The 21,414-nt window shown below is 40.6% G+C and overlaps 2 protein-coding genes across 2 annotated transcripts; one reads left to right on the forward strand and one right to left on the reverse strand.

Annotated features, from left to right (window-relative positions):
- Positions 1 to 5,964: 5,964 nt before the first annotated feature.
- pmpca (peptidase, mitochondrial processing subunit alpha) lies at positions 5,965 to 11,956 on the forward strand. Its single transcript, XM_080895284.1, has 13 exons — positions 5,965 to 6,049; positions 7,558 to 7,760; positions 7,858 to 7,937; positions 8,023 to 8,105; positions 8,208 to 8,302; positions 8,386 to 8,486; positions 9,049 to 9,312; positions 9,450 to 9,542; positions 9,622 to 9,740; positions 9,822 to 9,912; positions 10,805 to 10,867; positions 10,954 to 11,098; positions 11,181 to 11,956. The coding sequence occupies exons 1-13, from the start codon at positions 6,003 to 6,005 to the stop codon at positions 11,348 to 11,350; spliced, it is 1,554 nt and encodes a 517-aa protein (XP_080751410.1). The 5' UTR covers positions 5,965 to 6,002; the 3' UTR covers positions 11,351 to 11,956.
- A 2,009-nt stretch (positions 11,957 to 13,965) lies between these two features.
- Positions 13,966 to 21,027, reverse strand: inpp5e (inositol polyphosphate-5-phosphatase E). The gene is made up of 11 exons (XM_080893412.1): positions 20,935 to 21,027; positions 19,554 to 20,426; positions 18,751 to 18,874; positions 18,565 to 18,662; positions 18,337 to 18,461; positions 17,635 to 17,754; positions 17,403 to 17,510; positions 16,780 to 16,941; positions 16,361 to 16,476; positions 16,104 to 16,240; positions 13,966 to 15,051 (listed from the first exon to the last, which is right to left on the reverse strand). The coding sequence occupies exons 2-11, from the start codon at positions 20,354 to 20,356 to the stop codon at positions 14,919 to 14,921; spliced, it is 1,926 nt and encodes a 641-aa protein (XP_080749538.1). The 5' UTR covers positions 20,357 to 20,426; positions 20,935 to 21,027; the 3' UTR covers positions 13,966 to 14,918.
- Between the last annotated feature and the right edge of the window lie 387 nt (positions 21,028 to 21,414).

Below are 21,414 nucleotides of genomic sequence, written 5' to 3' on the forward strand. Positions count from 1 at the left end.
CTCTGTGTTCTAATTCAACGCCATCAGCTATAATGAGACAAAAACCCCAGTTATTTAAATTATTAGTATGATCATAAAATGACACTAGTGCAAGGAACAATGTCAAGCAAAAATATCCACACATTATAAAAAATAGTAGCTATGGTATTAAAACAGATGGATAGATTTAAAGACTTTGCATGAGTAGAGCACAAGTAAAAGTTTTTCCACTATAATATGCTGTCGATTCCCAAATAAGCTTAAATACTCTATATCTCTGTTCTTCCATTTCTTCTTTCAGCTGCTCTCTTTAAGAGTCACTACATTGGCTTATCTGCCTCCATCTCACCCTGTCACTTGCATCGTCTTTGCTCACACCAACCCTCTGCATGTTCTCCTTCTCTCCATCCATTAAATTTTCTTCCTGCCTGGTAGCTCCATAATTCACATCATTTGTCCAATATATCTACTATTCCTCCTCCTCTAAACCATTTCAACCTCACTTCTCCAACTTTGTCTTCAAAACACTTCAAAGAGAATTGAAGTGATAAAACATCAGTTGCAACTATAAAGGTTTGACTTCTTATACCAGTGTCTGTATAATACAGCGACTGATTCTAATGAATGAACACCTTGCTTCACATGTGGCTACCATCCACACCAAATACCAGGAGGGATGCAGAAAGAGGTCAATGATTCACTAAAGCTACTTCAGCGGGACTCCGCAGTACCTAATCTCCTCCTTAGATTAACTAGGGGCCTTTCACTTGTTTTGTAAATGTGTAAATCACTTCTCAGATACCTGCTGAAATCAGCTTGCTGCTGTCTGAGTTTTGAGCATTGCTGGCACAATGTTGTCTAAGCTGACGTCACAGCAACACTTAATAAAGAGCACTATTTAGCTCGTTTAACATGCAAGAGGTGGTTGAACTGCTCCCTCTTAAATGTAGGTTAATGGGAATGATAATGACTGTTGCAACAGAATGCAATCAACCTATGTAGAGGATCTGAGTACTTAGGAAATAATTCCCTTTGATTTTAGTCAACCATATATTATATGCAAAAAATGGCTTTAAAATTATTAGTTCTGCCATTTGGTGAGACATGCTCAGATTGTTTGATGGACTCAAGATTTAAAGACAAATTTTGGAGCTGGAAGGAATTGAGTCCTAACTATGTGTGTAATCCCTTGAATTTGCCTGATGTTTTTAGTGGTATACGTCAGGAAATGCATTTTCATCACTCTTAGCTTTAAATTTGGTGCTAATTAGCATGCTAACAGGCCAAACTAAGGTGGTGAACAGCTAAACCACAAACTTAAAAGAATAAGTAGCCTGAAAGGATACTTATGTCTTAAGAGTTGCTAACATAGCTTTAGACTATTAATGTTGCCTAATCCACAAAGTGACCAATATTTTATATTAAAAAAGGAGAACAACACAGAAACTGTCCATATGGTGGCTTCTGTCTCATTTATTCACAAGGACATGTCTACAGCCAAATACTGGGTCCAGATGAAGTCCTTGCAAATGTAAATTGGCAATCCATTCAGCATAATCAAATGGAAATGAAAGTACAAATGCACCGATTTATAATCTATGCAGGAGGGGTCATTTTAATTAAGCAGACAAAGCAGACGTAGCGGGTGAAATGTAACACTGTTGGATTCAGGACAACATCAAACACATAAATCCACCAAAGACTCTCATAGTCCCAGTTTTCCCACTGTGGCAGAACTGTGTTTAATGTAGATTCTAAAAGACACTCTGACTTTGCTCAACACTGAGCAAAAATGTTGATAACAGTTGAAGTGATGACATATTGATACATGAGCTATTGACTTAAGTATTGTATATATTGTATTTCCTTAGGACTGAAGGATGATGGATTTCTTCTTTCCAAACTGCATGTCTGCACAAACAAGATATAGAATTTGTATTGTATACATATTAATTCTAATATTTTTTTAATGTATTTTTTACATTTAGTACAACTATAGAACATCACATTACATTTCACAACACATATTACCTGCATAATAAACCATATTGTTTCAGTGCATAAGTTACTGTTTTGCAAAACACAAAAGGGCACAATAGCACAAACAAATGACAATTAGATTTGCAAGAAAATAAATACCACTCATTGCAGGGGATTGTATCTAGTCTAAAATGTTATCCAAACAAATTTCCACATCATTCTTAAGTAATTTTCTGTTTGTAAACACAATAAATATACCAATAAATAAATACAACCTGTGCAGTACCCTTTCTCTGCTTCTATATAAAAATACAGGAGGATGAAATATGACCTTAAAACTAAAATCTTTAGATTTATCTAAGGCCAAAAGGGGTGTGACCCAGTAGATAGATCTAAAATTAGATCTATCAAAATTTATCTTATCATTTTTATGCTGCTTTAACTGTGTTACCATGGTATCCCTTTTTTCATCATTTGACTTTTGTTTTGGTCGTTAAAGCCTGAGCTGAGTAAATCTGCAGATGTGTGTAGGTTGTTGAATAAGATGGTTATTTGTCCATTCATCTTAGTACAAGGCATTCATATATATCCTCAAGGGCTACCTTTATTTCATTTATGTCCAATTTTAGATCTAAAAGTCAATCTGATTTTTGATCCTGAACTTTAATGTAGGAAAATTTTCTTATTATAAGGTGTCATATCTGTGTGAAAGTTTAATATGTTTGTTGGGTTGTTGGTCAAAGTCATGACAGCAGTGCCAGAAACATAACAGGTGAGAGGAGGAGGAAAACCGGAGTGATGAAGATGTGATCCGCTGCATCGTGGAGCTCGTTTAAACACAGGGCCTGCTCCAGCATTTGGTGGGTCTCAGCACTTATCCCTAAAGGACACAGTACAGAGTTTTTTTGTTGGGATAGAGACAACTAAGTGCTACAACAAAGTCTGCTCTGAAAACCAGAATTGGAGAGCTCACCATGTTGGGACCACTCCTTCCAGGCGTGCAGATATTCAGGGTCATGCTCCCCACCAGTAGCTATATTCAAATTTGATAAAAGTATCTATTAAGACTTTGTATTTTTGAAACTCTATCCACTTGTAACAAGAAAGCTCTGTTTTTACCTTTGGAGTGCTCAATCAGAAGATGTTTCAAATCCCTGAGAGCCCTGGTGAGGTTCTCCAGTTGGTGCTGCAGGTGGAGGTTTTCTTCTTTCAGAGTGTGGATGGTATCCTGGAGCTCGTAAGCTGAGCCGGAGTGTGAAAACAGAGAAATTATCCAAAGCACTGCGGTGACATGCATAATGGAGAACATTGTGGCAAATAATAAATGTGCTGTTGCTGGTCACAGTCCTGCTGAATCTCTCTTCAGCTGCAGAGTGCTTTAAAGTCAGGTGGAAGTGTTAATGTTATTGAGGAGCTGACTTGTTTCTGTGTCAGAATTGATTCACTGATGGGTAGTTAAATGCTCTTGGCCCGCTTACCCACTCAAATGGATCAATTGTTCTGTTTTGGATCTTAGAGCCCAAATTACAGACACGGATAGAGCTGGTTTGGAGTTAATAAACCTTCATCCTAAAGCAAAAAAACCAAACAAACAAAAAAACAAAAAAACAAAAAGCACCTGTGAATTTGAGCAGTGCACTGAAGAAATTAAGTCAGTAAGTAGTTATCTCCTTAAACCTACTAATAGTCAGACAAATCTCTGTGTCTATATGACAGTTCGTCCCATCCACTTTAAACTTGGCAAGTGTATTCTTGGGGTCTTTTAAATGTGTCTTCCTTTATTTGGCTATCTTTGTGAGATTTGTGGATTCTCATTAGCTATATTTGTAACTTTTACAGCTAAGTGCCCAACCCTTTATCTTACCCTAACATAAATGTAATTTTAACTTGTCCCTTCACCCCAAAAAGACAATTCTTTCACAATTCTTCATTACTTTGCTTGCCTAAAACTAAACTGGTTCTCAAATGATTATTTATTTATGTATTTGTTGCTTTTGGTTTCCTGTAAATAAATAAAATACTTTTTATTTACTTATGCTATTTAGGTACGCTGCACTGAGCTGTGGCCACAAGGTGGTTGATGCCTGTCCTGGGGGTAACCCCCAAACCAGATGGTGGACACCAGAGGTAAAGGGAACCATCAGGCTGAAGAATGAGTCCTATTGGGCTTGGTTAGCCTGCAGAACTTCGCAGGCAGCCGATATATACCAACAGGCCAAGCGGAACACTGCCCAGGCAGTGGCAATAAGTTGGACGTGTTCCTGGTGGGTGTTGGACTCTGCCAGGGCTGCCCTTTGTCACCAATTGTGTTTCTAATTTTTATGGGCAGAATTTTTAGACGTAACCAAGTGGCGGAAGGCTTCCACTTGGGTGGTCTCCGAATCTCGTCTCTGCTTTTCTCACCTGATGTGGTTCTGTTGGCTTCATCAGGTTGTGGCCTCCAGCTTGCACTGGAGTGGTTCACAGCTGAGCGTGAAGCTGCGGGAATGAGAATCAGAACCTTTGAGTCTGATGCCATGGTCCTCAGCTGAAAAAGGTTTGAGTTATTGCCCCAAATGGAGGAGTTTAAGTATCTCGGGGTTTTGTTCACAAGTGAGGGGAGAGTGGAGTGTGAAATTAACTGACGGCTTGTGCTGCAGCTGCAATGATGCGGACGCTGTACCAGCCCATCATGGAAAAGAGAGGGCTGAGCGTAAAAGTGAAGCTCTCGATTTACCATTTGATGGTAAATCAAATGGTCAATCAAGCTTTGTGTAGTGACCGAAAGAACGAGATCGCAGATACGAGCAGCAAAATGAGCTTTCTCGTGCCACTGATGTGTGGCTGGACTCTCTCCTTTAGAGATAAGGTGAGTTCGGCCAGCCAGACGGGGCTCAGAGTAGAGCCACTATTCCTCCACATCGATAGGAGCCAGTTGAGGTGTTTCAGGCTTCTGACTAGGATGCCTCTTGGACACCTCTAGTTGAGGTGTTCTTAGCATGTCCCATCAGGATAGGCCGAGGGCACACAGACTATATCTCCTGGCTGGCCTGGGAACACCATGGTGTTCCCCTGGACAAGCTGGAGGAGGTGGGTGGTGCATCCTCTGGCTGCTACCCAGTGGAAGACAATGTCATAAAATGGATGGATGGATGGATGGATGGATGGATGGATGGATGGATGGATGGATAATTCTTGAGAAAGCTGCAACCCCAGATCTGCCAGCTGTGACTGCCCTGTGAGGCGGCCGACACTTGGAGCTGTTCTGTTTTCAAAACTCTGCTTTATGACTGCCTGTGTGTGATGCATTTACAGAACATCTATAAAATGTACATAGAGAAAAAATAATCTGGGTTACTATCTCCCCAGACAGGTACTGTCAATCTTCTAGATCAGGGGTGTGCTATAAATTTTCAAAATGGATTTCTGCTCAATGTTGATTTGAGTTTGTTGAATTTTTAAGTGTAATTTTTATGGTTGTTTCATTTTAATGGAGAAAAACAGAATATCAACCAAAGGTCTACCTGCCCAAGAAGGGACATATACAGGGTAATCTTAAGTTTCCCAACAAACACTTAATGAACACCTAAAGGATTTAGAGAAAGCATGGAAGAAAGTTCTGTAGTCAAATGAAACTATCTGGCATCAGCTTGACCTGTCGTGTTTGGAGGAAGAGAAATGCTTAATATTTTCCAAAGCACACCATTCCCACACTCAAGCACAGAGGTGGAAACATGACGCTTCGGGGCTGTTTTTCTGTTAAGGTTGCAGGGTGACTTCACCACACTGAGGAGGTAATGGACGGGTCATGTACTTGGATGGCAATAACCTAAAACATGTGTTTGTCCCCCTTAGCTGAAATTGCAGTGTTTTTTATTTAACAATTATAACTGATTATTAAATAATTATTAATGACTTCACTGTGATGTTCTTATTATTCAGTAACATCGTGTGGTTTTGGCCCCTGGGCTGCATGTTCAACAACCGTCAGCTGGTTGAAAGCGGAAGTGCTTCGAGTAGCTTTCGTCGTCATCCGGGTTGATCTCCGTCACAGAGGATCCAGGATGGCGACTCACATGTCGAGGTGCAGAACCTGGAGTCGGGTTCAGAGGTAACACGTTTTAAATAAACGCTCTTACAGTGTCGCTAATGTGGAGTTTAACGCGAACAGACTGCAGCAGCACCGATACACCCACTGTCTCCCACCTGACGTTGCCGCTCATCCCTGCGGGTTTAGAAATTCTCTACGTCCTCGTCACCGTTAATTAGCAGCTAGCATGATGCTAAGTTACATCATAACCCGTTAATGAAGCTAAAAATGCTCCTCTCGCTTAAGCTTTGGCATTATTTTAGCGGCTTTCTGTAATGTCCGAGATAAAGAATTGTTCTACTTTGTTTTAATATATTTTAAATAGACGTGCTAGTTAGGCTGTTTTTGTTGAGAATTTGAATACGAAGAGACATATTTGGGTAAAAGAGAATAGATTGCTGGACTTAATAATGTGCGTTTGCCTGAGGATGGTGGAGGATTATACGTGCTGACTTTGAATTTATCACTGTGTGGCTGAGATTCTGATATTATAGAAGTGCTATAAGAGGAATGTTAAACTTTTAAGCTCCAAACACGTTTGGACAATGAAGTCGATAATAGTATCTATGTGCACCTAATCTGTTTGAGTCAAAAGGCGAAAATAGTCATTTTCAGAGAGTTTTTACGTACTTTTGGTGCTATATGATGTCAGTGAATATGCTGATCCCTGTTGCGTGGCTGTAAACACAAAACCCACACTGTTCTTTTTATGATGGACAGCCAATCAGAACAGAGTTTTCTCACAGCTAGAGAGGAGCTTAACCATGGCCAGGGCTCTGTACTACGAAGCCACTTCAGTATACTCAAGTGATGTTATCTGGATTCATTTACCCTAACACTGGCAATCATGATAAGCAGTCATGTCAAGCTTGTTTTCAGCTGGCTAAGTTAACCGAAAGTTTTCCCTGTGTGTTCACTTAATTGGTGTAAATTGTAATATTTGAGGGGGTTAAATGCATAAACTGAAAGGATTACAGCTGTTAGAATTTAGGGCTGCAACAATTCATCAAGTAATTCGATTTTCATTTTCTTACTGGGTAAAATATGCTGCAAAGCTAACCTGGTCCAGACTAGAGATCAGCAGTAATGAAATCACCACCTACTGACCAAAAAGTCTGCAGACAATAGTATGTCTTTGCAAAATGGCTGTTTCCCTCTGAAGAGTATGGAAAACATGCAAGCTGGATTTTCTTTTCCTTTTTTATTCTTTTTCCCCACGGGGACCAATAAAGTACACTTTCTTCTTCTTCTTCTTTCATTGCTGTTTGTTGTACTGTTTGTTTTTATTTTTGTATTGGCACATTGTTTGTCAGAAGACCAATTGGTGAGGTCTTTAAAGTAGCTGTGGCTAGAAGGGCTATGTACAATGTAAAGGTTGTACAAAAATTAAACCCAGCAATGTTAATATTTATTGGTCATGTTGTATAAGCTGCAGTTTTTTCAAAAGTTGGCTTTTGAAATTCAGCTTTTAAAAGTCGATGAGGTTTTTTTTTTATTTTTTTATAGCAGTTGTTTTATTGTCATCTAAGGTATGGAATAGCAGCTTACCGGAAATACAGCAGTGGTGGCGGATACCCAAATATCTCCCTCTCTACACCGTTGCCTGGGATCCCCAAACCAGTGTTCGCTTCAGTGGATGGTCAGGAAAAATATGAGACCAAGATTACCACTCTAGAAAATGGCCTCAAAGTTGCTTCCCAAAACAAGTTTGGTGAATTCTGCACAGTTGGAGGTAAGTTGTGTCTTTGATGTGCTGATATATTCACAGTTCTTTGTCACCTGCAAGAACTGGATAAAGTGAGATTCTCTCTCTTTCTTCCTTTTGTTAGTTTTGGTTAATTCGGGATCCAGACATGAAGCAAAGTATCCAAGTGGGATTGCACACTTCTTAGAAAAACTTGCATTTTCTGTAAGTATTAAATAAAATCCAATGAAAAAGACCAAAAAGGTGGAGGTGCGAGCAATAAACCTGACAACAACATTTATGTCTTTAGTCCACTGCACAGTATGGGAGTAAAGATGAAATCCTTCTTACGTTAGAGAAACACGGGGGAATCTGTGACTGCCAGACATCCAGGTATTTAACACAGTTCCCGTCTCAGTGTGGAATGATGTAATGATAAACGCAAACAACACACAGCTGATTTGAGGTGTGTTGATTGGTTGTTTTGCTTTGCAGAGACACCACAATGTATGCAGTGTCTGCTGAAGTGAAAGGTCTGGACACAGTGGTCAGTCTTCTGTCTGATGCTGTTCTGCAGCCTCGCCTGCTGGGTAAGGACATATAATTTAGGGTCAGTCCTCACAAACGGTCCAAGAGTCTCCACCGGTAATACAAACTGTTTCTTTGTGTGCAGATGAAGAGCTCGAGATGACCAGAATGGCGGTGCGCTTTGAGTTAGAAGATCTCAACATGAGGCCAGATCCTGAGCCATTACTCACTGAGATGATCCATGCTGTGAGTTATGCCTCATTATTCCTTAGCTAGTCCATCCAGCCATTCATCCCATTTTATTATTAATCAGTGAATTACTAATGAAACCAAAATCCACTGTCAAAATTTCAATGCTCATTTCTACTCTGATAGAGTAACTTTGCATGATTCACAGTCCAAAATGATCCATTTGCCTTAGCTGAGCTTTTGTGCAGCCTCTCCATTCACTCACAGTCTGAACCAAGCTGTTTTGCTTCTTCCCTCTTTGAGTCCACCCTTCCTTTAAGCCAAATTTCTTCTTATTGGAGGCCTCGTGCAAACAGAAGATTTGAACAAGGAGTGAAAAAGGCTTCTGTATGTCAGGGTTAATCACATTAAGGAGCTTCGCTCTTGTTGATATCATACAGAGTCAGGAGTGGCAAAAATTATGAAAATGAGTGTTTGGAGTAATTTGAAGTCTGATTGGGTTAGAGGGATTACTTTTAGATATTCTGACCTCATTAATGTCAAACTCAATGGCGAGTAGTCCTAGTTTGTTTTCATCTTTAAATCTATATGTGACCCTTCTTTGTTGTTTTGTTTCCAGGCTGCGTATCGAGGCAACACAGTCGGACTGCCTCGTTTTTGTCCTGCAGATAATGTGGATAAGATTGACAAGAATGTGCTTCACAGTTACCTGCGTAACTATTACCGTCCAGAGCGCATGGTGCTGGCAGGAGTGGGCATCGAGCACGAGCAGCTGGTCGAAAGTGCCAGGAAATACCTGCTGGACGTAAAACCAGTGTGGGGAACGAGTTCAGCGCCCAACGTGGACCTCTCTGTAGCACAGTACACTGGTGGCATCGTCAAGGTGATTAACCAGGCTCTGTTTAAAATCAAAGTTTGGCAGATACCTGTTTTTGTTATTATTCCTCCGTTCTGCTGGAGAAAGCAAATGATCTTTTTAACGGATCTTTAAAAGTTGGACATTGTGTTTTATTCTGTTAGATGGAGAAGGATATGTCAGACGTGAGCCTCGGCCCCACCCCCATCCCAGAACTTACCCACATCATGATCGGCCTGGAGAGCTGCTCCTACCTGGTGGGTGTTTGCAGTGTCTTGGAAAGTCTCCAATCAGGGGCCTGAGACATGTTAAAGGGTAAAAATGTTCCCTTTACAGGAGGATGACTTTATCCCATTCGCTGTGCTCAACATGATGATGGGTGGAGGCGGCTCCTTCTCTGCAGGAGGACCCGGGAAAGGCATGTTTACCCGACTGTACCTGAACGTCCTTAACAGGTGAGCGTCTCACAAGAAAATTGTACTAAAACTATTCCAATTAGTCGTCACCGACTGTTAAATTTTTGTTATCTGTTGTAGACATCATTGGATGTACAACGCCACCTCCTACCATCATAGCTACGAGGACAGCGGCCTACTGTGTATCCATGCTAGTGCAGACCCCAGACAGGTTGGTACAGTCTCAATACAGGACAGCTGCAGAGTATCTGTTAGGATTCTGTAACAAATTTCTCAATTAAATTTTGAAACTTTTTCTGATGAGGCTTTGGCAGCTCTGGTGCTCTGGGGTAGGTGGTTTCACAGGACACGGCCTACAACTGGAAAGGCCCGATCCCCTCTGTTTTTGACCTTGTCCTGGGAACATCCAGAATCCTCTGATTAGAAAACCTTAGTGCCCTAACTTGAGGGTGGATGCTTAAAGGCTTAGATAAAAAAGGGGGCAAAGGTCAAAGACTTAAGAACAAGCAATAAAGGCAAGGCAAGGCAAGTTTATTTGTATAGCACAATTCAACAACAAGGTGATTCAAAGTGCTTTACAGAGACATTAGAAACAAGAACAAATAAAAAGCATGATTTAAAATTGATTAAAACAAGCAAATAAACTAACTAACTAATTAACAAACAAACAAACAAACAACAGTATATAAAATCAAAACAGATAAAATCAGAACAGTAGATAAAATCAGTAGTTAAATGTAAGTTTTGAAATTTAAGCTTAAAGTGTGGATTTGGTGCTTTATTCAAATGCAGCTGAGAATAGGTGAGTCTTCAACCTGGATTTAAATAAACTGAGTGTTTCAGCTGATCTGAGGCTTTCTGGGAGTTTGTTCCAGATATAAGGAGCATAAAAGCTGAATGCAGCTTCTCTGTGAAAATCTAAAACTAAATTCTAAAAGTGGCAGGAAGCCAGTAAAGAGAGGATGAATGGGTAATGTGCTCTTGCTTTTTTCTCCCTGTAAGGAGCTGAGTGTATATTTGGGAAAAGTTCACCTCCAGTGAATAGTTTGTCATGTTTTTTGTGGTTCTTTTTCTTATTTCTTATTTCATTTATTCATTTCCAGGTGAGAGAAATGGTGGAAATAATCACCAGAGAGTTCATTCAGATGGGCGGCAGTGCAGGAGAGGTAATGATCGCCACAAGCTTTGTCATCATCATTTAGCAGAATAAAAATTACACAGTTCTTTTAATAAATTTCCCTTATGTGCCCAGATGGAGCTGGAGAGGGCAAAGACTCAGCTTAAGTCCATGTTGATGATGAACCTTGAATCACGGCCGGTTATTTTTGAAGACGTTGGTCGTCAGGTTCTCTCCACAGGAAAGAGAAAGCTGCCACATGAGCTCTGTCATCTAATAAGTGAGTACTGGAAGGATTTTTGTGTTATTTTCTTTGCAAGTCATCTAAATTTGTGTGACGATAATATTCAAATAATTTTCAGGCAGCGTGACACCTGGTGACATTAAAAGAGTGACCACCAAGATGCTGCGCAGTAAGCCAGCTGTCGCAGCGCTTGGAGATCTCATGGAGCTGCCCTCGTACGAACACATCCAGGCCGCCTTGTCCAGCAAGGACGGACGTCTGCCCCGCACATACCGCCTCTTCAGATAGACCCGCATCATCACTTTACATAAACTGGACTTGAAGATTACACTAGTGTTCCCTCCGAACACGGAAATCACCACAGCTTACTGTGAAGGGTGACAAATACCTCTGAGAGAAGGGGTGATTTTAAAGAAATGACACATTGTACTCTACAGTAATCCTAGTCTGTATACAACTGTATTTTTGTTTTGTTGCCAGGAAGTCAATAATTCATTATTTTTATGGGAGGTTTGCAGGAGTTTGCTTTTAAAGAAACACAAAATTATCATGTAAGGTTCCCATTTAAAAACCCCATCAGTGTCACAGAGCCACTCAGAGTAGACTGTGTTCTGGATGCCCCTAAAACTCTTTCGTTTTTTTTATTCCACCATTACTTTCTTTGCAGATCGCAGCTCTCTAAAAATTCTTTATTCCAGAGTCAGTGGATTAAACTGTTATTTATACGACAAGACTTCATAATGTCCTTTTATAGGTACAGAGACAGCAGAAAGTTACATAATATATGATTAAAAACAAAATGGAGATTTTTGGATCAGTCACTGACTTGACTGCTTGTCCTCCAGACTGAAATTGTGATTCGTGTATTGTACAGTAAAAAGATGGTTAAACAAGTGTGGTGTTTGTTTTTACTGTTACGCTGAATGCTTTGCAAATCACATTGGTTATGAAGAGCCACAGCTGTGTGACGACCACATAAGGGCAAAAAATAGAAAAAGCAGGTTATAGTCTGAGTGTTTGACCTGCAGTGATTGTCTACATATGTTGACTTGATTATTTTTTTGTCTGTGTTTCATGGATATTCTCACAGAAACGCACAATCTAAGAGTCAAAACTTTGAACACAACCTCTCATTTAATGGTTTTTTTTTGTTCTTACTACTTTCTATATTGTAGATACACATTGAAGACATCAAATATATAAAACAAAATATATGGAATTATGAAGCAAAGAAATGCAGATAATTAACTCTAAATATGTTTTATATTTTAGTAGGGTGACCATATTTTGGTTTCCCAAAAAGTGGACACTTGGCCCAGTCATGAAGAACTTTAATAATACTGTTTGTTTAAAGAAAACAATGCCTTCTCTGTGCCGTTAATGAATGGTAAAATAAAAAATATCATATAGGCTTTTACAAGTCAACAAGTGCAAAAAAGGAGGATGGTTGGTCACCCTAATTCCTCAAAGTAGTCACCCTTTTCTTTGTTGACAACACTGCAAACCTTGGCCTTCTCTCAATAAGCTTCATGATGTAGTCACCTGAAATAGTTTTCACTTCACAGGTGTGCCTTGTCAGGGTTCATTTGTGTAATTTCTTGCCTTCTCAGTGGGTTTGGGACCATCAGTTGTGTTGTGCAGAAGTAAGGTTTGTACACAGCTAACAGCTGTGACAACTTAAAATTCATAATATGGCAAGAACCAGTCAGCTAAGTAAAGAGAAACAACAGTCCATCATTACTTTAAGAACTGAAGGTCAGTGAGTACGAAAAATTGCTAAAACTTTGAATGTGTCCCCAAGTGCAGTCGCAAAAACCATCAAGCGCTACGATGAAACTCTTGAGGACCACCCCAGGAAAGGAAGACCAAGAGTCACCTCTGCTCCTGAGGATAAATTCATTTGCGTCACCAGCCTCAGAAAATCATGTTAACAGCACCTCAAATTAGAGCCCAGATAAATGCCTCACAGAGTCAGTGGAAGACACATCTCTACATTAACTGTTCAGAGGAGACTGCTCGAGTCCAAATCTGAGATCTTTGGTTACACCTGCTGTGTCTTTCTGCGACACAGAAAAGATCAAAAGATGGTCTCTACATGCATGGTTCCCACTGTGAAGCGTGGAGGAGGTGTGATGGATTGGAGGTGCTTTGCTGGTACACTGTTGGGGATTTTTTCAAAGCTGAAGGTACGTTGAACCAGATTGGCTACCACAGCATTTTGTAGCAACATGCCATCCCATCTCAGGTTTGCGTTTAGTTGGACCATCATTTATTTTTCAACAGGACAGTCACCCCAAACACACCTATGGGCTGCGTAAGGGCTATTTGACCAAGAAGGAAAGTGATGGAGTGCTGCACCAAATGGCTTGGCCTTTACAGTCACCTGACCTAAACCCAGTCTAGATGGGTTGGGATCTGATGGACTGCAGAGTGACGGGAAAAGGGCCAACAAGTGGAAAACCATTTCAGCTGACTATCACATGAAGCTCGTCGAGAGAATGCCAAGAGTGTGCAGAGCAGTAATCAAAGAAAAGAATAGCTATTTTGAAGAATCTAGACTATAAAACATGAGTTATTTCACACTTTCTTTTTACTACATGATTGTTGACAAGAGGCTGTAAGCCTGTACATCATGCCCCTAACTTTAACCTTTGTTAGTGACAAAGGGACAACTATTTTTGACTCAGTTTAAGAAGCACCCTCAAGTGGCCATTGGAGAAACTGCAGTTTTGGGGATTCCCACACAGGCTTCATCTTTAAGCTCTGGAAGCTGGTGCTCAGCTTCACCTTAGATTTAACACAGTATTATAACTACTATATTAAGTTGATAACATTGCAACACATTGTGCTCCCCCACACTTAAATACATCTGTTATGGGCAAAATGTATCCAACAAACAAAGGTGTTTTCAAACCTTTATTATGGGATGTTACATCAGGTGACATAAAAAGATACAGTTATGGATAAGAGGTCCCGATGATGTAAAAACAATACCCACAGGCACTTTTTTTTTTAAAACAGAATGCTCTTCATGCTGGGAATGCAGATGATTAATGTGCTGCTACATACAGTACATGGACAGTTTACACAGTAATAAGATGAGAGGTAAGGCATTGCGTTTAGTGTTGCAAAGGTTCACTTGGCCTAATCACACAAAAGGTAGCAATAATGGTAGTAATATAGTAGTAATATCATTAAAATGCTCAAACGTTTTTTTTTATAGCAAGTGAGTTCCTTTAAGAAATATTGAATAAAAGCATCAAATAACTGTAATTTCCCTGAATTTAACAGTAGCTCTTAACAAGGTGCAACATGCTCTTCAGAGTCTATATTTGACCTGATCCTCAAAACTCCCCCACAAAACGGACACCTAAAAGTGTGCTGTAGTTATGTTTAGTACATTACTTCATGACAAAAATCACAAGGCATTTGAACACTGGCATAGCATTCAGAAAAACAGAGTATTATAGTATATGATGCTTCTTAAACGGCTACAAAAAATAGAGAGAAAATAGGTATTGTTACTGTCTGTAAGGTCTTATCAGTCCACACTGGAGCATGTGACTGAACTTTAAGCCACAAAGGGAGACCCCCCTTCCCTAGTTATGTTTGAGTACAGGGGGCAGAATAAATAAAGGCCAGAATGCTGATATCTGCATGACCTCGAGATCCCTGCCCTCGAGTCTAGCCAGCTTCTTCGGGACACAGCTGCACCTCAGTTACCTCGACCACAGCTGGGATTTGTGTAGTTAAGACAACTTTGGTTTTTCCTTTTTGTCCTTTCTGGCCTTCCTGTTTCTGGCACAGGTCTGATCCAATCCAGCCTGATCTGGTCCAGAGTGTTCCTTAATGGGTTTTAAGAGATGGTGCAGATCGTGCTGCTTTGGTTCTTCATGGCCTCCTTTGTCTTTATTTCTCTGGTGATCCGCCTCCTCCTGATACCTTCCAAGTACAAGCTTCGGTCAAACTGTCCGGCACACAGAGGAATGCTGACAAAAATACAAGCAAATACAACATTACAGGTGTTAGAAAGTCAAAATGCATAAAGCACAACTGATCGTTTACCAAATGATCAATTGCAGTCCAGTGAAAAAGAACCATCATTTAAGGCATGGATTTTTGCATTGTAATATTTCAGCAACACTTTAATTTAACCCTTTGCTTAGGCTGCTGCCCCCGCGACCCGGCCCCGGACAAAGCGGATGAAGATGGATGGATGGATGGACTTTAATTTAACTGCAACCCACACAGTGCAACATGAACTTAATAAACCTGGGTAGGCCATCAAATTTGTATGACACAGAGCTACTGTTTTGTGACCACAGCTAAAGATTGTCAGGATTCTTTCACAATGATAACCTTTGCACTACCTACGAAAATCCACGACAGCACAGTTTATTACATCACTAAAGCCTGGAGCCTCTGGGGGACTCTCTTACTCTCCCCCTTTATATGTCACTGCTGCACGTAGTTTCATCCTGTTTGTGTTTCATTCTCTCTCTATTCTACTCTGTTCTGTCTTCTCAAGGCTGCTTCTGCTTGGGGATGACTTTTTCTTCCTTTATTTTCTAAATGCTTAGTCAAAGGAGATTCTTGGGTTTCTACTGATGCAGAGCTCTTAACCTTACAATACAAAGAGCTTGAGACTGACTACTACTGTGATTTGGTGTCACTAAAAAACCCATCTGAATCTGATCTAACATATTACTTCATAAATTGTGTTACTTGTTGAAAACTTGAATGGGATAACAGGAGTGGGAACCAAAAAAAAGCTCTTATCTCTTTTCCCTAGACCCTGTGCCAGCGCCTAATCTCAATAAGTCTCCACACATGCCTACACCAGTGACTCTCTAGAAACAAGTGCTAGGCCCAAACGTGACACCGCTGAGAGTGAAGGCTCTCAGTCAAATAGGTCATAGTAAAAGGCAACTTTTACTTATGCCTTCTTTCAGGCTATTAAATTCCAACTTTATGTGAAATTAAATTTAATTGAAAAGGACTACAGCACTAAGGTGTATGTGTGAATGTTAGTGGGACTCACTTGTCTCTTCCTGGCCTGAGTTTGACCTGAAAGACACCAATGACAGGCCGGTGGTCCGAGGTCTTGATGTTTGAGCAGCTGGTATACATGAGTGTTTTTATGTCATTAGCCTGCCTGCTCCTGAATAGGATCCTGTCCTGTGAACACAGAGAGGTTCTATGTGTTTGAGAGCCACTTTAATAGAAATAACAAAGTGTTTTTAAAAAACTTAAGGCGTTTATCTTTTGTCATGTGCGACACGTCTTTGTTCTACTTACTGTGTATGAAGGTGTTCTCTGTTTAGAAGTGGTGTCATAGACATCGCGACCAATGTCAAATTTGTACGTGGGTAAGAAGTGTATTGATGCCTCTTGGAAACCTTTAAAGATTGACCCTGGAGGGACAAACAACTCACAGGATAAGAATCAATGGAAAACAACAACCTATTTCTATAAAAACTTTTGCAACTGTTTAGATGCATAAAAAATCATGTAGGGAAGAAAATCCAAGAAAGTTGGTTCTGCTCATCCAGTCGTTGCATTTCCTGTGGGAAAATCATTTTCATCACTCAGCCAAGCCACTTTTTCAGTCTGAAGTGACAAAATGTTTCTCCCACTGAAAGCGCGACGTCCAGATGAACAAAATCAACTTTCTGAGTTTTTGCAAATGTTGACGCTTTGGCTTCCTATGTGCATACCTTCCTTCATTTCCTTGGAGAGCTGATCGTGCTCCAGCAGAGGGCTCATATCGCCACCTACTGTGGAGCTTATGATGGCCTCCACCTCACTCCGGTCTTTATCCAGCCGAAAGTTAAAGTCTCCAAACCAGAAGACCTGATCGAATCTTGTAGTGACGTCAGCTGCAGTGAAAAATTATATTCCATCAATTTTCACTGAATACTGGCAATTAGTGTTATAAGCACTAAGATTTTAACCACATATAGATCATCAGTAACTGCTGGTACAAAGATGGCCATGGAAACAAATACAAAAATAGATTGTTATATTTATAGAGAAAAACCTTCCTGTACATTAGCCAGACCGCTTATTCCTTCCTCCTGCAAATAATCCTAAACCTAGGTGTCTAGGAATGTTTAATCTAATTACAGTTGTTGCAATCAATCATGTTGTGATTTGATTGAAAAAGAAGGACAATTAGAAAATGAATGCAATGTTTTAAGATTATTTGTCTTATCAGAATGAATGCATGCCACTTTTATACTGTTACATCTTTAAAAGATTAAGTATTCTGATGCATAAACCATCCAAATAGCTTTAACATTTTAAATTATTCACACAAAGTAGCTTCAGAGAGTCTTACATGGTGTGGAGCGGTACGGGTTGGTATCTGGAAGGCCTTTTGGAAGAGCTAGAGCCTCGACAATCTTGTTGTAATCAAGTATTCTCTCGTAGACTTTGGCATCACCGGCTGGGAGAAAAACAGAAAAACACATTAGAAATGTGCAACATTGGCCGGCTGTAGGGTTTAAATGCAATACACTAATGTGCAGTGTAAAAAAAAGCTTCTCTGACTTGGAAAAGCTGCTACTAACAGGTAAAATGGGAAGTAACGAAAAGGAAAGAAGTGCCAAAAAAGGTGAAGGCAATCCCCACTGCGCCTTTGGTCTTGATCTGCGAGATGATCCTCGTTGTGACTGTGGCGTGCTCCGCCTCTGTGCAAAAAAATAAAGAAGAAGAAAGGTAAATGGCGTGTATTTGTATAGCGCTTTTCAGGTGGTTCATGTCTGTGCACACAAATCAACATGTCACTACAACAAAATCCTTGTCACAATCCTCTGGCCAGTTATAGTAGGTGGAGCATTTCATCCAAAGCAACAAGGATATCAGTCGAGAGTTGTAAGTTGAAACTAAAGGATCTTTTCAAGTGTTTTGATATTCATATCGACTTGTAAACAGCATTTTAAGTATATTATAGAAAGGTTTAATCTAGAAAACTAAACATTCACAGCTTAGCTTTGATTATTTTTTTCAGATTTTAAAGCTCAAATAATTGATTAGTTAAGAAAATTAATTCAACAGTATAAAAGACCTATCTGAATTAAAGACTATTTAAACCTTTTAAAGCCTGTTTTGAGGAACAAGAAATCAATTTGAATCATTTAATACCTCCAGAAACCCTGTCTTTAAGACAACATGCTATTAAATACAAAAGTCACCACAGAAATATGAGCAATTTAGAAATATCATTTCATAATCACCATCCCTCCTGAACTAATACGTAGAGTAGGACAGACCTGAGCAGAACCAGATGAGGTCTCTTCTGACAAATACAGTGAGATATAAAACACCATGTGAAGCTGCATATAACATGACATAGTAAGGTCCCAGACTCTCCTGAAGTCTGGTCTCCCACTCCCTCCTGCACACAAACAAAGTTACATATTAGTAAGCAGAAAATGAAAGCCATTACGGAGTAATTCATCATAATAACCGGCTTTTATTTAAAACATTAAATGATCCACCTGTCAGGACAGCCCTCCTGGACCCCAATAACATAAAAGTCTTGTGCAAATTCAGAGTCTGTTGGAAGGAGGAGATCATCTAAGTTGACTGGAAGGCCCTGAAAATGGCAGGAATTTGGTTATGATTCAGTTTCTCCATCAGAAAAACCTTTGTGAGAGATGCTGCAGGTCACAACATCCTCCCACCTTCTCTCCTTGCATGTTCCAAGTGGCGATGTAGATGCCAACTCTCCTGTCGGGGAAGAGGCGGTCCAGCTCCTCAGCCCCAAGCAAGGCACCACTACCCAGCACGCTGCCCTCCATAAAACTCCTGGATGACGAAAAGTAAAATCAGCACATATATCGAGTTTAATCACAGCTGTAAGGCTGCTATCTCTGAGGTCAGGTCAATAATTTATCTTTATAAGTATTAAAGCAGTGGACTAAGAACCATTTTACCACTCATCCTGTCAAAAACCCTGCTGAATCTCCTCACACCTATGTTCTTCTTTGCTCCAGTAATGGAGGCTGTTTATTCTTATTTGTGCATTTTTAGCTAAAGCAGCTCAGATGTTGATTTCTTTACCACAAAGTATCGCAGACTAACGTGTAAACATTTCAAATTTAGTTTGGAAAGAGGAATGAAAGATGAATGATGAAAGATGAATTAAATCTAACACAGCTTGCAGGGGAGCGTGGGGGTTTTGGAGCTAAAGTGTACTGTAATAAAGGAAAAATAGAAGGGTAATATGAGTATAAAGTGGGTGAGCTTAGAAAGGGCTCATCCAGACAAAAAAACAAAAACAAAACAAAAACACACCCCATCTTACTTCTTTTGTTTTTAAGTGTCACTAGCTTAATACCCTTGAAAGAGACTGGTAAGTAACTACAGTTTAACAGGAAGCTGAGTGCAGTTACTTTAATCTACAGGACATCTTACAATAGAGCCTTCAAATCCAGCACAAGGATGATGACTACAGGTGCATCTTTATATTACCTGCTAAACCTACCTGTTCCTCATATCCTGCGGTCTGATGGGGCTGAGTACGCTGTAGGTGGACCTCATGGAGTTGACAGAGGCACTATCCGACCCCATGTTCTCCAAAAGCCGGCTGTCGCTCAGGTTCCTGTGGAGCCTTTCTCCAAGCTTCTCTCTGGCCGGCATGGCATAATCCAAACAATCCCTGTCAATCCTATTAGCTGCCCTCAAAGTGGCTGACGCAAAGCTCTTCTCCAGAGCAGGCAGTGGTCCGGTGGGTTGCACCGGAGACAGGCGCACCTTGGCGGCCCTCCACTGCTGGACTGTAAGGTCGCTCTGCTGGCTGCGGGGTCTCCTTTCATAGTCAGAAAGACTACTCCCTCTGTCCCGGAAGGCTGGGGATCCAGTTGGAACAGCAGAATGGGGTCTCGCACTGGGATCCCGCTCATTCCTCACTGCAGCTGTACCCTGGATAACGAACCCACTTGGAGCTACAACAGTTTCATCCTCTTTAAGCGAGTCTGTGGAGGAGCCGGTCTCAGCTGGGTCGCTCAGACTCTCTTGGCTGTTTCTCAGCCTCCTGGTTCTCACAGTCTCCTCCAATGAAATGCTTTTGCTGGACTTCGACAGTCTGGGTAGCAAGGGGGGGCGGGGCTGATACGGACTGATCCCTTCCCCTGTGTTTCTAAGCCTAAGGTCATCCTTGTGCCCGTTGGTGGATTTTACATCTACTATGGAGGTATTGAGTTTGCTGCTGTCATTGGCAATTGAGTCTCCTTTACCAGGAGCCTCACAGGAGTGATGGAGGGGGCCGTCCTCTCCATCCTCAGTCATCCTCTTCTCATGTCTGAGTCCAGCTGTGGTGAGGTGGATGAAGCGCTCTCATTTTCAAGTGGCACAAGACCTGTTCAGACACACGGCGGAGTTTGTTTTACTGACATGGCCTTCAAACGATCACTTTACTGTCTGATATACGTTCTGATATCAGCCACGGCAGAGGGTTACTGCATCAAATACCCAATCAGTGGAAACAACAAACATTTTTGATTTCAAGCAATTAAAAGCAAGAGCTGTAGCTAAAAAAGACAAAGCACATGAGCTAACGCAATTACTGCTTGTTTCAACAACTTTAATGCTGAACGAAAAGTCCCGTTAAAGTCTACTTTAACAATTCTACTTAAGCCATCATCTAAATCACGTTTACATACACAACAATGTCATCTGTTAAGCTTTTCTCTTCACTGGATAACAACCTGCAGCTGCAGCTAACAAAGCTAAAATGCTAAAGCTGTGCTAACTATTGCCTAAAGCGTACGTTTCTGTGACCACATTAACAAACGGATAACTTTGGTAGTTTCTGTCGTTTGCACTAACAATTTATGTCTCTTTTATCAGGCTGAAAGTAAAGCTACCTTTTGTGCACTGTTGGTGTCAGGGAGACTGACTAAAAGTAGCTCCGTGACTTCCTTAGCAACGCTTGACAACACAGATTTCTGTTACCAAGAGAGTCGCAGTCTGAACTCAGCATGTATCACAGCGCCCCTGTGTGCTAAGAAGGGGTATTACTTCCATACCTGTGCGTCAACTACTAGGATAACCACCTGCTTTCTCATTTCTGCAGCTTACACATCTTCGAATAATTTCCAGGGAGCTTCTTCTTATACGAGGAGAGAGGACTCCAGGCAACAGACATCTGACCTAAATTAGCCTACTAAGAGGCTAATTTTTACTAAATTTACACTGTAGCTCAATGTGCTGGCATAAGAACTCTGTAACACTGTGAGTGCACATTTTCAAAAGATAAGTATTAGTAATACTTAAAAAACAAAAAGACAAGGCAACTCACCTCTCAGAACATCACCAAAGTTATTGACAACACTGCTCAAATCCAA

Source organism: Rhamphochromis sp. 'chilingali' (assembly GCF_963969265.1).
Source record: "Rhamphochromis sp. 'chilingali' genome assembly, chromosome: 10".
NCBI classification, from domain to species: Eukaryota; Metazoa; Chordata; class Actinopteri; order Cichliformes; family Cichlidae; genus Rhamphochromis; species Rhamphochromis sp. 'chilingali'.

What these genes read in the sequence shown, in the direction of transcription:
- inpp5e (XM_080893412.1), bottom strand. Translation starts at nt 20,356, where the DNA reads ATGACTGAGGATGGAGAGGACGGCCCCCTCCATCACTCCTGTGAGGCT. An exon ending in CCTCATCTGGTTCTGCTCAG is followed by an intron (nt 17,755 to 18,336) that starts GTCTGTCCTACT and finishes TTTTTTGCACAG; the next exon opens with AGGCGGAGCACGCCACAGTC. An exon ending in CTCCAAGGAAATGAAGGAAG is followed by an intron (nt 16,477 to 16,779) that starts GTATGCACATAG and finishes TTGTCCCTCCAG; the next exon opens with GGTCAATCTTTAAAGGTTTC.
- pmpca (XM_080895284.1), top strand. Translation starts at nt 6,003, where the DNA reads ATGGCGACTCACATGTCGAGGTGCAGAACCTGGAGTCGGGTTCAGAG. An exon ending in TACCTGAACGTCCTTAACAG is followed by an intron (nt 9,741 to 9,821) that starts GTGAGCGTCTCA and finishes TATCTGTTGTAG; the next exon opens with ACATCATTGGATGTACAACG. An exon ending in TGGGCGGCAGTGCAGGAGAG is followed by an intron (nt 10,868 to 10,953) that starts GTAATGATCGCC and finishes TTATGTGCCCAG; the next exon opens with ATGGAGCTGGAGAGGGCAAA.